General features: G+C 36.2%; 1 protein-coding gene across 8 annotated transcripts in view; it reads right to left on the minus strand.

The window, feature by feature from the left end:
• GREB1L (GREB1 like retinoic acid receptor coactivator) overlaps positions 1–15,609 on the minus strand; it is a 268,425-nt gene that overhangs the window by 49,904 nt on the left and 202,912 nt on the right. For all 8 annotated transcript variants that reach the window (XM_032421407.1, XM_032421404.1, XM_032421406.1 and 5 more), the window contains one exon: positions 594–774. In XM_032421407.1, coding sequence (XP_032277298.1) covers positions 594–774 — 181 coding nt within the window. The remainder of the gene's footprint in view (positions 1–593; positions 775–15,609) is intronic.

Genomic DNA, 15,609 nt, shown 5'->3' on the forward strand with positions numbered 1-15,609 from the left:
TTTCTTTCTTTCTTTCTTTCTTTCTTTCTTTCTTTCTTTCTTTCTTTCCTTTCTTTCTTTTTCTGTCTTTCTTTTTCTTTCTCCCTCTCCCTCCCTCCCTCCCTCCCTTCCTCCCTTCTTTCCTTCCTTCCTTCTGTCCTTAAAAGATATATTTTTTATTTGAGAGTGAGAGAGAAGGACCCCATGAGTGGGGGAGGGACAGAGGGAGAGGGAGAGAGAGAAACTTAAGCAGACTCCCCACTGAGCACAGGAGCTTAAGGCCGAGGCCAGGCTCAACCTCGGGACCTTGAGATCATGACCCTGAGATCATGGCCCTAAGATCAAGATCTGAGCTGAAACCATGAGTCAGCCATTTAACCAACTGTGCCACCCAGGTGCCCCTTTAACAAAGATTTCTAAATTCATTCACAATACAGTTAAAATGAAATCAACACAAAATTGGTAGGGAAAGTTGAGAGCACAGGGAAGGAGTAGGAATAAGTTACCAATAAGATGATGCCAAGTTTTAGGGTCTCTGGGCTTTTCGGGAATTTATGATAAAATCATTGCTGTGCTAGAAGAAACACTATATTTGCTCACTCTGAAGCAATCACCTCGTTAGTTCCACATGGGAGTTGTCATGAACCAGCACAAACAGTGTGTACGGGTTCTGTTTTACCCTTCTCATAAAAACTTCAAACTTGGTCTGAATCTCATTGTCTAGACGAACAACATATTTCTCTGCTCTCTGATAAGCTGTCCCATTTTCCTCCAGACCCAAGTCTACAAGGACACCTGCCAAGAAGAAAAAAAGAGTTTATCTTTTCACGTACATATATATAAATGAAATAAACTGAAGTTCAATGTCAACTGATATACTGGGTAGTAGCCTTATGTATAGGTTTACAGAGCAGATATTTTTCCTTTTGCATATTCCCCACCCCAATTTTGATGAGGAAATACCAGATTTCTTTTCCTTTAGAACCCCCCCACCCCACCTCCTACACCTCATACAAAGGGCAACAGGGAACGAATGATCTGCTACGTTAAGTAGAAGCGGTCGAATGTATGAGGCTTCTGTCTAATTAAATTCTATTTACGTTGACGTGTTGCTATGACAGGGACCATAGGCCACTCAGATTATAGCCCTTGACCTGATTAATAGAATCACACAAGCCTTCTTTACCCCCAAATTCAGTAACAAAACATATAGAAGAAAAAGGAACATAAGATGTCCATATATGCCGTAACTAGACTGTGAGCTTTTTTAGGTAATATTTTACTCATTTTATATAGTGACAGTTTTGCACAGTATCTAGAGTATGGGCAGTCCTCAATGGATGTTGGATTATGTACCAAATAATAAAATGAACCAAATTACCCAAGATTACTATATCAAAATATCAGAAATGGAAATTTCAGTACTGTATCATTACCTCTGTCTATAATATAATTACTTCTACATTCAAACATCTAAAAAGTTTGAGGCACATGAAGGTGTTGTTGGGATAATCAGTTAAAACATAAAATCCTCCTTCCAAATGAAGAGACAAAATGATAATTATGTGAGGTGAAGGATGTGTCAACTAACCTTATTGTGATAAATATTTCACAATATATACAAGTATCAAATCATCAAGGTGTACATTGTACACTTTAAACTTACACAATGTTATATGGCAATTATATCTCAATGAAGCTCAGGGGAAAAAACCCAAACCAAGGGCAACCCCCTCTTCCAGGCCTTTAGCTGCATGGGGGGAAGGACTAGCACCCCCTGAGGTGAGAGCCTTGTGACTCAAGCCCACAGCCCTCCAAGAAGGAGAAGGAGCCAGAAGGCTAATTTCAGGGTTAGATATGTCATGGGGACCTTGAGGATCAGCCTGGGCTCCCAGGGCTAGAGGGTATCTATTCGACATCTAATATCAGCCAAACCCACCAGCCACAACTATGTGAAAAAAAAATTAAAATTAAAAAGAAACAAGTTAAATTAAGAGATTTTATAAAATTATGTTGACTTAGTTTTGTTTATCTAGCTTTTCTTTTCAGATAAAATCAACTCAATTAACAACGACATGCAATTAACATCTAGATGCTGTAATAGTAATAGCTCTAAATGGTATAAAAGAAAATAGGAAGAATGTTTTACCATATGAAAAATTCATTATGCAAGAAAAGGTGAACAGAAAGGTCATTTTGCTTTCAAACATTTTTCACGAGACTTTACCCAGACATTGTTTTCAATTTCCACCCAAATGTAGTCAAATGTTATTGTGACTATACCTGAAAGCAATCAAACATTTAATGTGGCAGGTATTCTTATTTTTCTGAAAGTGGATTGCTTGTAAAATGCATTCAGTATTCCATAGTGGTTTATTGAGCTTCCATTATGTATCAGGTACTATGTCAGGTATTGTGCTAGTCATGGGGATGCACAGGAGAGCAGGACAAAGGTCTTAACCTCATGAAGCTGATGGAGAAGATGGATAATTTTGACAAGTGTCATGATGGGAGGCAAGTACGTACTATGGGAGGAGGTGATAGAGGAGGTGAGCAGAGAAATAGAGAGAGAACCTACTTAATCTCTGGGGGTTTCTGTTTCCTTAATCTGTATAATAGGGAGAAGAGTGCCAGTTGAAAGTAAGTCTATATTTCCTAAGTTTATCCCTAGGAAATAAGCAGTGCAAGTTAATGGTAATTTACTATGAAAAGATCATAAATAATTCATAAAGAATAAAAATATTTCTTACGGATAATTAAGAGTTGATTACATTTTAAAACAAATGAATCAAGACCTTTGACAGGTCAATTTCATACATGCCCTAATGGAAAGCAAAGTTCCATGAATCTAAGAGGTTGTTCTCTTAGATATAACATGTGTATTGGTCCATAACTATGCAGCCATCTGGCTCTGCAGTGGTGAATTTGGGTGGGGAGCAGGCACATCATAGGTACTTGATTTTTAAATTTCTAACTGGGCATTTTTAGTAGGTAATCCTTACCTTTAAAGTTTGTTTTAGACTTGCTTTTATTTTTAAGTTTTGTTTCTTTCCTGGTTATGAAAGTGATAGATACTCATCTTGGAAAAACTGGAAAGTATAGAGATATATTAAAAAGAAAAATTTATCCATAATTCTTTAACTCAAAATAAGCGACTGCGAACATTTCTGTGCATTCCTTCCTGTGTCTTTTCCTATGCATATTGTGCTACCTAGCATTTTGTAATTGTATATCCTGATATTTTTCACTTATAACTGTAAAATAAGAAACAAAACTATCATTATTTATTAATAATATGTCTGTGTAGAAAATGCAAAACAATCCACAGATAAATCAAATATAAGAATTTGGTTAAGTTGATAGAATCAATATCAATTTATAAAAATTAACTGCATTTCTATACACTAGCTGCAAACAGTTAAGAAGTATATATTTTTTAAAAAAACATTGGCAATAACATAAAAATATTAAGTATCTAGGAATAAAGGTGTATAAGATCTCTATAGAGAAAATGATGAAACTATTAATGACATTAAAGAAGACCTAAATAGAGCTATATCATAAAATATAGTTAAAAATAAATTCTCCTCAAATTTATCTAGAAACACAATGTAATTCCAATAAAAATTCTAGCAGTTTTTTTTTTTACCTTGAAAAATTGTTTTAAAAATGTATATAGCAGAGCAAAGGACCAAGAATAGTCAAGACAGTCTTAAAGTAGAAAAGGTAGGACAGATTTGCCTTTCCAGAGACTAAGAATTATAGAGCTTTATTACTAAGACAAAGTGGTTTTGGCACAGGGGTAGACCACAGAAAGAGAACCCCCTACATATGGAAACTTGGTTAATGATAAATCTTACATTGCAGATCAGTGGTAACTTTAATAACTGGTGAAGAACCAAGAAATTATGTTGGATCTTACCTTACCCCAAAATGAATAAATACATAAAATCAGGTGGATTAAAAACTTAAATGTAGAAGACAAAACTAAAAATTTTACATGACAATATAGAATAACTGTATGAACTCATAGAGGATTTCTTAAGCACAAAAGTCCAGAGGATAGATAAATTAAACTTAAGAACTTCTCTTCATCAAAGACATTACAAATAAAATGACAAGCCTCCTAAATCCATAACAAGTATTACTAATGAAGGATTTGTATTCAGAACACATAAATTACTCCTACACACCCAAGAGAAAATGAGCAAAAAAAAGCTTAATAGACATTTCCTAAAATAAAAAACCCAAAGGCTATTCAAAATATGAAGAGATGTTCAACTTCATTAATAATAAGAAAAATACAATTTAAAACCACAACAAAATGGAATCATATCGAATTAGTTAAAAATTTTAAAACAATATAATTGTAAGAAAGAAGTTGATGGGGGAAAAAATCCATATGTATCTCCTCATTTCTGCAAAAGAAAGACCAGAAACTAAAGAGATTAATAACCTACGGGTGAGTGGGTGGAAAAGTGATAGAAAGGAGAGAAAGGGAATGGGGTAGGTATCAGTGGGGACAGACACTTCTCCAAATACACCATTTTGCATAGCTTTGGCTCTTAGAACCATAGCAATAAACAAAAGAAATCAACCAAGGATCAGGGCAGAAGATGCAGAGGTAGGCAAAATGGAAGCCAAACAATAACAAAGGAAACCTAACGTAACCACACTGAAGGGGATGAGGATGAAAAGAACAAATGTAAGTAAAGTAAATCAGTGTTTTGGCTGGATACTCTACTGCTAAAGACAAAAAAACTGTACTAAAGAACTTCAGTTAGCAAATCTGCTTGTCACAGGGGTATGGGTTAGCAATTGCATAACTGCTAGAAAAAAATCAAAGAAGTGAATATATTATAGATAAGGAGAACTAGGTTTTCCCCTGTCATAGAAAGAATTTACAAATAAAGGGGAAAGACTAAAACGAACTTTGTGGTGTTCATACATCAGTACCAACTCATATTTTTAAATATAAATATATAGATAGATACAGAAATAAAGAGGAGTGTGTGTGTGTGTGTGTGTGTGCATGCACGCATAGGTTAATAAACATACATATATTTCCTACCTCTGTCTACTGAGTGAGCCCAGGAACAATGACACTCCAGTAACGATAAGCACACTTAGCCTTGATTTTGGTTTCTTTCTTTCTTTCCTTTTTTTTTTTTCTTAAGATTTTATTCATTTATTTGACAGAGAGAAAGAGCACAAGCAAAGGGGAGGTGCAGAGGGAGACAGATAAGCAGATTCCCCACTGGGCAGGGAGCCTGACATGGGGCTCGATCCCAGGACTCCGGGATCATGACCTGAGTTGAAGGTAGATGCTTAACTAACTGAGCCACCCAGGCACCCCAGATTTTGGTTTCTAAATAGCATTCTTCAACAAAAGGAATCAGAGTTCCTTAGAGAAGAGTTTAACTCAAGGTTTGGGGTAGGGAAATTAAAAATAACTTTGGAATGTCTGTGGTTCCAGAAAATAAGGAAGTACATAAAAAGGGATAGTGAGGGGCGCCCGGGTGGCTCAGTCGGTTAAGTGTCTGCCTTTGGCTCAGGTCATGGTCCCAGGGTCCTGGGATCAAGCCCCGCGTCGGGCTCCCTGCTCAGTGGGGAGTCTGCTTCTCCCCCTCCTTCCCACTCATGCTCTCTCTCACTATCTCTGTCTCTATCAAATAAATAAATAAAATATTTTTAAAAAGGGATAGTGACATATTAAAGGAACACAAACAATGAAGACTCATTAATTATAACAAATGGACCACTCTGGTGGGGAATGTTGATAATGGGAGAGGCTATACATATGAGGGGGCAAGGAGATTATGGGAAATCTCCATATCTTCCCTTCAATTTGGCTGTGAACCTAAAGCTGCTCTAAAAAAATAGTCTTAAAAAAAAGACAAAAGAGTCTACCCAAAAGGGCTTCCAATGGCCAAAGTAGAAAACTTGAGAGCAAAATAAGTAATGATAGTGTTGGAAATGACCTATAGAATAAAATAAATGTTCACGAATCCATGCTGATATAAATAAAGGAGTAGAAAGAGCTCCTCCTTACAGAAGAATTCAATTAATGAATTTCCACTAATAAGTATAGGAAAAATGATAGAAATACAAAGTTATCATTATGCAAATAACACAATAAGCAGCAGGCAAAATCCACTGATAGATGCTAAAATTCATGATTGAAGGTATATTAGTATAATGTCAGAGTATTCTCCCAATATTTTTATCAACTACCAAGAGGAACACAATAATATTACAATGGAGAAACCTGGCAGATACCACCTTAATCAAGTGATCAAGGTTAACATCACCAATAATAAGGCATACCAACATCATGTTCCCCTGATACCATGCACTGAGAAGGACACAATATCACTTTTGTGGTCTTCTTGACAAATACAAATATCCTCAATCTAATTGTGAGAGACCATCAGACATTCCGAAATTGAGAGATTTTATACAAAACAACTGACTAGTATTTGCCAAAAAGTGTTAAGGTTATGCAAAACAATGAAAGACTGAAGAAATGTCACATTTGTAGGAGACTAAGAGAACATAATAATTGCATGTAATGTGGGATCCTGGATTGGATCCTGAGACAGAAAAAGACATTAAGGGAAAACTGGTGAGGTCTTTAATTAATAGTATTGTTCCAGGATTGATTTCCTGTTTTGATAATTGTACTATAGTTATGTAAGTTGTCAACTTTAAGTGAAGGTGGTGAAGAGTATATGTGAACTCTCTACTATTTTTTGACAAATTTACTAAGATATAGTTCACATACAATTCACTCATTTGTAATATACATTTCAATAGCTTTAATATATTCACAGAGTTGTACAATCATTACAATCAATTTTAGAGTATTTTCATGGCCTCCAAATGAAAGCCCATACCTTTAACCATCATCCCTCAATTCCCCCTTGAGTCCCCCAGCCCTAGGCAACTACCAATCTATTTTCTCTATAGATTCACTTATTCTAAACATCTAATATAAATGGAATCACAACAATATATGATCGTGTATGACTGGCTTCTTTCTTTCTTTCTTTTTTTGACTTTTTTATTGTTATGTTAATCACCATACATTACATCATTAGTTTTTGATGTAGTGTTCCATGATTCATTGTTTGTGCATAACACCCAGTGCTCCATGCAGAACGTGTCCTCTTTAATACCCATCACCAGGCTAACCCATCCTCCCACCCCCCTCCCCTCTAGAACTCTCAGTTTGTTTTTCAGAGTCCATCGTCTCTCATGGTTCATGACTGGCTTCTTTCACTTGGAGTAATGTTTTCAAGTTTCACCCATGTAGCATGCATCAATACTTTATTTCTTCTTATTGCTGAATAATATTCCATTGTATGGATTATCACATTTTATATACCCATTCACCATGGACATAATGGACATTTGGACTCTTTCCACTTTTTAGCTATTATGAGTAATACTGCTATAAACTTTTGCATACAGGTTTATATGTGAACATATGTTTTCACTTCTCTCTCATTTCATATCTAGCAGTGGAATTGTTTTATTACATGGTAATTCATTGTTTAACCATTTGAGAAAATGCTAGACTGTTTCTAAAGTGGCTATGCCATTTACATTCCCACCAGCAGTGTATGAGGTTCCAATCTCTCTACATATTCAACAACACTTGTTATTGTCTCTCTTTTATTATAGCCATTCTAGTGCGTGTGAAGTAGTATCTCATTGTGGTTTTGATTTTCATGTCTCCTTTGGTTAATAATGTGGAGCACCTTTTCATGTGCTCACTGGTCATCCATATATTTTCTTTGGATAAATGCTTCTTCAGATCCTTTATACCCGTAACCTAATTAGGCTATTTGTCTTTTTATTATTGAGTGGTAATAGGACTTTAAATGGTGTGGATATATGTTCCTTCTCAGATACATGATTTGCAAAGAATTTCTCCCATTTCCAAAGATATTTGCAAATGACCTATCTGATTAAGGGTTAGTATCCAAAATATATAAAGAACTTTTAAAACTCAACACTCCCAAAAATGAATAATCCAATTTAAAAATGGGCAGAACACGTGAACAGGTATTTCTCCAAAGAAGACATCCAGATGGCCAACAGAAAAGATGCTCATTATCATTCATCATCTGGAAAATGCAAATCAAACTACAATGAGGGGTGCCTGGGTGGCTCAGTCAGTTAAGCATCTACCTTTAGCTCAGGTCATGATCCCAGGGTCCTGGGATCAAGCCCATGTCTGGCTCCCTGCTCAGTGGGGAGCCTGCTTCTCCCTCTGTCACTCTCCCTGCTTTTGCTCTCTCTCTCAAATAAATAAATAAATAAAATCTTAAAAAAAAAAAAACTACAATGAGATATCACCTCACACCTGTCAGAATGGCTAACATTACCAACACAAAAACAACAGGTGTTAGTGAGGATGTGGAGAAAGGGGAACCCTTTTGCACTGTTGGTGGGAATGCAAGCTGGAACAGTCACTGTGGACAACAGTATGGAGATTCCTCAAAAAGTTAAAAATTGAGCGACCCTACAATCTAGCAATTGCACTACCAGGGTTTTATCTAAAGAATACAAAAATACGAATTTAAAGGGATACATGCACCCTGATGTTTATAGCAGCATTATCTACAATAGCCTAATTATGGAAGCAGCCCAGATGTCCACTGACTGATGAATGGATGAAGAAAATGTGGTATATATATACAATGGAATATTACCCAGCCATAAAAAAGAATGAAATCTTGCCATTTGCAATGACATGGGTGAACCTAGGGAGTATTATGCTGAGCGAAATAAGTCAGTCAAAGACAAATACCATATGATTTCACTCATATGTGGAATTTAAGAAACAAATGAGCAAAGGAAAAAAAAAGAGACAAACCAAGAAACAGACTCTTTACTATAGAGAACAAACTGATGGTTACCAGAAGGGAGGTGGTTGGGGAGATGGGTTAAATAGGTGATTAAGGAGTACACTTATCCTGATGAACACTGGGTGATGTATGGAAGTGTTGAATTACTATATTGTATACCTGAAACTATTATTATACTGTATGTTAACTTACTGGAATTTAAATACTTTTTAAAAATAAAAAAATAGGGGCGCCTGGGTGGCTCTGTCAGTTAAGCATCTACCTTCCGCTCAGGTCATGATCCCAGAGTCCTGAGATCAAGTCCCGCCCATGTGGGGCTCCCTGCTCAGCGGGGAGTCTGCTTCTCCCTCTCGTTCTCTCCCCATGCTCCTGCTCTCTATCTCTGTCTCTCAAATAAATAAATAAAATCTTAAAAAAATAATTTTTCCCATTCTGTGCTTTCCCTTTCACTTTCTTGATGGTGTCCTTTGAAACACAAATGTTTTAAATTTTGATTGTGTCCAGTTTATTTTTTTATTGTTTGTGTTTTGGAGTCAAATATAAGAAATCATTGTTTAATCCAAAGTCATGAAGATTTTCACCCATGTTTTCTTCTAAGAATTTTTAGTTTTAGCTCTTATATTTAAGTTTTTGACTCATTTTGAGTTACTTTTTGTTTGTGAGGTGGGAGTGCAAATTTATTCTTTTGCATATGGATATCCAGTTGCCCCCACCATTTGTTGAAAAGATTCTTTCCCCATTGAATGGTCTTGGCATGCTGGTCAAAATTCAGCTGACCACAAATAGGATTTATTTCTGGACTCTCTCAATTCTATCCCATTGATTTATATGTCTATCTTTATGCCAGTATCACAATGTCTTGATTACTGCAGCTTTGTACTATATGAATTTTAGGGTCAGCTTGTTAATTTCTGCAAAGAAGCCATCTGGGCTTTTGACAGGGAATGCACTGAATCTGTAGATCCATTTAATGAAAATTGCCATCTTAACAATGCCTTCCAATTCATAAACATAGGATGCCTTTCATTTATTTAGGTTTTAATTTCTTTCAACAATATTTTCTAAGTTTTACACTTATTTTGTCAAATATGTTCCTAGGAATTTCATTCTTTTTGATGCTATTATAAGTGGCATTAATTTCATTAATGTATTTCTTGTACAGTTTTTGTGACTTTTTTTGTAAATCTAAAATTATTTTAAAGTAAAAAAAAAAAATTTAAAGAAGCATGACCATAACAAATATTTGCAAATGAAACACATACATTGCTGATGGGAGTGTAAACATAACCACTTTGGAAAAAAATTTAGCATTATTTGGTAAAATTTAAAATGTATATAACCTATGCCGCAACAATTCTACTTTCAGAAAAACTCTTTTTGTGTACCAGCACTATTTGAAAAAGTAAAAAACTAGAAACAATCCAAATGTCTATCAGTAGTAAACTGATTTTTTTTTAATGTGTGATTACTAAAAAGCAGTAAAATGAATGAATTACAGTTACACATATCAACAGGATCAATCTCACGGATGTAACGTTGAGTGTAAAAAGTAAATTTCAGACACATGCATAGATTCCATTTACAAAAGGTCTAAAGGATTTGAAATTTAGCAATATATTGTTTAGGAGTTATATTGTTTATATATTAATATAATTAATATAATATAGATTAATATATAATGTTTAGGAGTTAGCAAAACTATAAATAAAACAAGGAAATAATAAACAGAAAATTCAGAATAATGGTTACCTTTGAAAGAAGAAAAACATTAATATCAGGGAGGGAAATAAGAGTCCATGTTCCTTATTTTAATAGGTACATAAATGTTTGTTATATTGTGATTTATAATATCTTCTATAAATTTTATAAATTTGATTCATTCAATATTTAAAATTTCTTAAAAGGGAAGAATGCAAGTATCCATGGTTTAGAGACTATTTGAAAACATTAATAACTATACTAAATTCTATCTGATGGACATATCATCAATGAAAAGCCACTATTTTCCCCTCATTTTCTATTTTGAATACTATAGAAAACACCAGTGCAATACCCTTCAATTAGATTCACCAGTTGTTAATATTTTGTTGCATTTGCTTTTTCTCTTTATTACTTTTTATTATTATTGTTACTGTTATTGCTGAATAATTTGGTAATAACATATCATAATATTCACCCCTAAATAGTTCAATATGTATTTAATAAGTAAAGCAAAGGCAGTTTCCTACATAACTTTATTATCTCCTAGGAATTAAACTAACACTGATACAATATTCTCTAATACCAACCCCCATTTGAGTTTCACTAATTGTCCCAGGGTTGTGTTTTTTCTTTTTCTTTTTCGATCTAGGATCTAATCAAGAATTATGCATTGCACTTGGTTGCCATGTTTCTTTATTCATAATTAAAAGAGCCCCCCTACCTTTTTTTTCTTTTTGGTCTTTTCATTGATGTTTTTTTAAATGCAGGTTGTTTTGTAGAATGCCATATAATCTGAATTTGTCTGGGAGTGTCCTTGTGATTAGACTCAGGTTAAACTTTTTTGGCAATGACACCTCATAGTGACATTGTGTACTTCCCTTTGCTCATAATGTCAATCTGTCCTATAATTGGAGAGGGCAAAGTTTGATTATTTGGTTATGGTAGCGCCTACTGGCAAATCTCTCCATTGTAAAAATACGTTTTCCTTTGTGTAATTTTTAACATGTGGGATGACATTTTGAGACTGTGTGCATATTTTTTCCCAAATGACATTTTACTTAATAATTTTATTTATTTTTTAAAGATTTATTTATTTATTTGAGAGACCGAGAACGTGCATCCATGTGGGGGGAGAGGCGGAGGAAGAGGGAGACAGAGAATCCTCAAACAGACTCCCCACTGAGCCCAGAGTCTGAGGTGTGCCTGGATTCCAGGACCCTGAGATCATGACCTGAGCCCAAATCAAGAGTCAGATGCTCTTGATTTTGGTCGGTCAGAGCCACCCAGGTGCCCCTATGTAATGATTTTAGTATCTCTTGATGATACTGGTCATAATTAGTAATTACATTGGTAATGCAAAATAGAGATTTTCTAATTCTATATATTTTTCTACATTTATTAGCTGGTACTCTTTTGTAAAGAAGGGTTTGCCCCCAACCCCTCACATCTCCTGCCCCTTTGTTTTTGTTTTTTTGTTTTTTTAGTATTACCTAAGGACTCACGGATTTTTTTTAAAAAAATTCAATAGGTTACAATCCATTAGCATCATTCCTTTTGATACTCAAAATAACCAAATTTGGCTAGTAAAAGCCCCTTCGAACAGGCTGCTATGTCCTTTTGAAATGTCCCCATCAATCTTGGAGTACTTTCTCACAAGATTCCAGACTGTTCCCACCTCAGAGCTGAGACAGTGGAGAATGGTATTTATAAGCCAAGATCTATTAGATGGTAAGCGTACATACTGATACTGAGATGTCACTATTTTTTTTAAAGATTGTATTTATTTATTTGACAGAGAGAGAGAGCACAAGCAGGGGGAGTGGCAGGCAGAGGGAGAAGCAGGCTCCCCCCTGAGCAAGGAGCCCGATGAGGGACTTGATCCCAGGACCCTGGGATCATGACCTGAGTCAAAGGGCAGATGCTTAACTGACAGCCACCCAGGCATCCCTGAGATGTCACTATTTTTAAGACCTTTCAGTGCACAGAGTTAGGAAACATTTTTAATTTTTTTTAAAATTATGAGTTCATACTTAAATCCAATTTAAATCTACAAGGAATATTCCTTTTCCCCATTCCATATTTGAGGCTCCCTTCTTTCATGTGAGAACCCTGGTGCTCAACAACATTAAAATGTTTACTCATTTGCTCTACCCTGTGATATACATGAGATAGTTTTAAAATTATCAACACCACTCTCAACAATATATGGGTTAAAATTCAAAATTCATTTTCAATTTTTTGTGCTCTTAGGATACATCACATTGAGAGTGTACAATAAGAAAATTGTGTTAAAAATACTTGAATTAGGGGCACCTGGGTGGCTCAGTCGGTTAAGCATCTGCCTTCGGCTCAGGTCATGATCCCAGGGTCCTGGGATCGAGCCCCGCATCAGGCTCCCTGCTCAGCGGGAAGCCTGCTTCTCCCTCTCCCACTCCCCCTGCTTGTGTTCCCTCTCTCGCTGTGTCATTCTCTGTCAAATAAATAAATAAAATATTTTATAAATAAAATATTTTAAAAAATACTTCAATTAATTCTTTTTGGTGTGTGACTATGTTATTAATTTGACATGAAGTTAGGATATGAAGTTAGGTTCATTTATTTCTGTTTGCATTCAATATTAAGTTTTTTCCCATTTTAACTTAATTTTTAATTCATAATTCATCTATAAGGATTGAAAGTTATACTCATCTCATCTGTATCTCTTCTACCTAATATAAATAATGTTTCACTAGCTCCTGGTTTACCCTTCATATTTTGTTTTTCAAAAACATGCACAGGGGTGTGGAATCTGAAAATGGTCAGAAGTGCTAAGAAAAGGCTGGTCTGAGAAAGGTCCCTTTCTGTCTTCTTGATAATTTCTTTATCACAGTTATATAGGGCCCACCTGGGGTACTGATGGTAGTAGCCCTGAGAGATTCAGGGTCATGTCTGCTTAAATAATAAACCTTACTCTTAACATGAATGAGAAGTTAGAAGGCATCAGTAACTCTTATTTTGCAACTCACTGAGATCTAGAACAGAGCCAGTGGTGGTTGGGAAGCCCTGTGTTCCCTAAAGGTGATTAATCTGAAGTTGGGGGGCACCAGAGGCCGTGCCTCAGTCGTGAACATCTCCCATGGAAATAACGAAGTTGACACATCCCTGGAGAGGAAACTTCTTGGATGGCCAAGGACTTCAAGCAGCCTGATTGTCGCCATTTTCACCCCCTTCTCTTTACTGAAGCCTATAGGATCCAGATGTGCTTAAGGAAAACTTGAGCACTATCCTGTAGTCCCCTCGATGGGATTAAAGAGAAACAACATCATGTCTTCTGAGGCCATTACTCTAAAACCTTTAAAGGGGAAGCAGCAATTTTTCTACCATCCGAGGGTCTCGAAGGAGAATAAAACCAAGAACATACACACCATGGGAAAATTGGACAGCCACATGCAGAAGAATGAAACTGGACCATTTCCTTACACCACACACAAAAATAGACTCAAAATGGTTGAAAGACTTAAATGTGAGACAGGAATCCATCAAAATCCTTGAGGAGAACATAGGCAGCAACCTCTTCGACCTCAGCCGCAGCAACTTCTTCCTAGAAACATCCCCAAAGGCAAGGGAAGCAAAGGCAAAAATGAACTATTGGGACTTCATCAAGATAAAAAGCTTTTGCACAGCAAAGGAAAGAGTCAACAAAACCAAAAGACAACCGATAGAATGGGAGAAGATATTTGCAAATGACATATCAGATAAAGGGCTAGTATCCAAAATCTATAAAGAACTTATCAAACTCAACACCCAAAGAACAAAGAATCCAATCGAGAAATGGGCAGAAGACATGAACACACATTTCTCCAAAGAAGACATCCAAATGGCCAACAGACACATGAAAAAGTGTTCAACATCACTCGGCATCAGGGAAATCCAAATCAAAACCTCAATGAGATACCACCTCACACCAGTCAGAATGGCTAAAATTAACAAGTCAGGAAATGACAGATGTTGGTGGGGATGCGGAGAAAGGGGAACGCTCCTACACTGTTGGTGGGAATGCAAGCTGGTGCAGCCACTCTGGAAAACAGTATGCAGGATCCTCAAAAAGTTGAAAATAGAGCTACCCTATGATCCAGCAATTGCACTATTGGGTATTTACCCCAAAGATACAAATGTAGGGATCCGAAGGGGCATGTGCACCCCACTGTTTATAGCAGCAATGTCCACAATAGCCAAACTATGAAAAGAGCCTAGATGTCCATCAACAGATGAATGGATAAAGAAGATGTGGTGTGTGTGTACACACACACACACACACACACACACACACACACACACACACACTGGAATATTATGCAGCCATCAAAAAAATGAAATCTTGCCATTTGCAATGATGTGGATAGAACTAGAGGGTATTATGCTAAGGGAAATAAGTCAATCAGAGAAAGACAAGTATCATATGATCTCATTGATATGAGGAATTTGAGAAACAAGACAGAGGATCATAGGGGAAGGGAGGGAAAAATGAAACAAGACAAAAACAGAGAGGGACACAAACCATAAGAGACTCTTAATCTTGGGAAACAAACTGAGGGTTGCTGGAGTGCAGGGGGGGTGGGAGGGATGGGGTGGCTGGGTGATGGACACTGGGGAGGGTATGTGCTATGGTGAATGCTGTGAATTGTGTAAGACTGATGAATCATAGACCTGTACCCCTGAAACAAATAATACATTATATGTTAATAAAAAATTAAAAAAAAAAAGAACATATACACCAAGTCCATAATACCTTATAAGCACCAATGTCAAACGCTTTTCCACAAAGATGGAAAGTCTGAATGAGTGGCCAGCAACCATCACTAGAAGTAGCTAATCAGCCTGAATATCACATCAAACTGATAATGATCAGGGAAATCTGAAACATCTAGATATCGTTAAAGATGACCCAGTTCTCAAACCAATGCCCCACTATGCTGCTGTTTGTTTGGAGAGAACAGTGCATCTGGCTTGTACATTCTTTTCTTCCTTTCCTTCCTTCCTTCCTTCCTTCCTTCCTTCCTTCCTTCCTTCCTTC

This window comes from Phoca vitulina, unplaced genomic scaffold, assembly GCF_004348235.1.
Source record: "Phoca vitulina isolate PV1807 unplaced genomic scaffold, GSC_HSeal_1.0 scaffold24, whole genome shotgun sequence".
Taxonomy (NCBI): domain Eukaryota; kingdom Metazoa; phylum Chordata; class Mammalia; order Carnivora; family Phocidae; genus Phoca; species Phoca vitulina.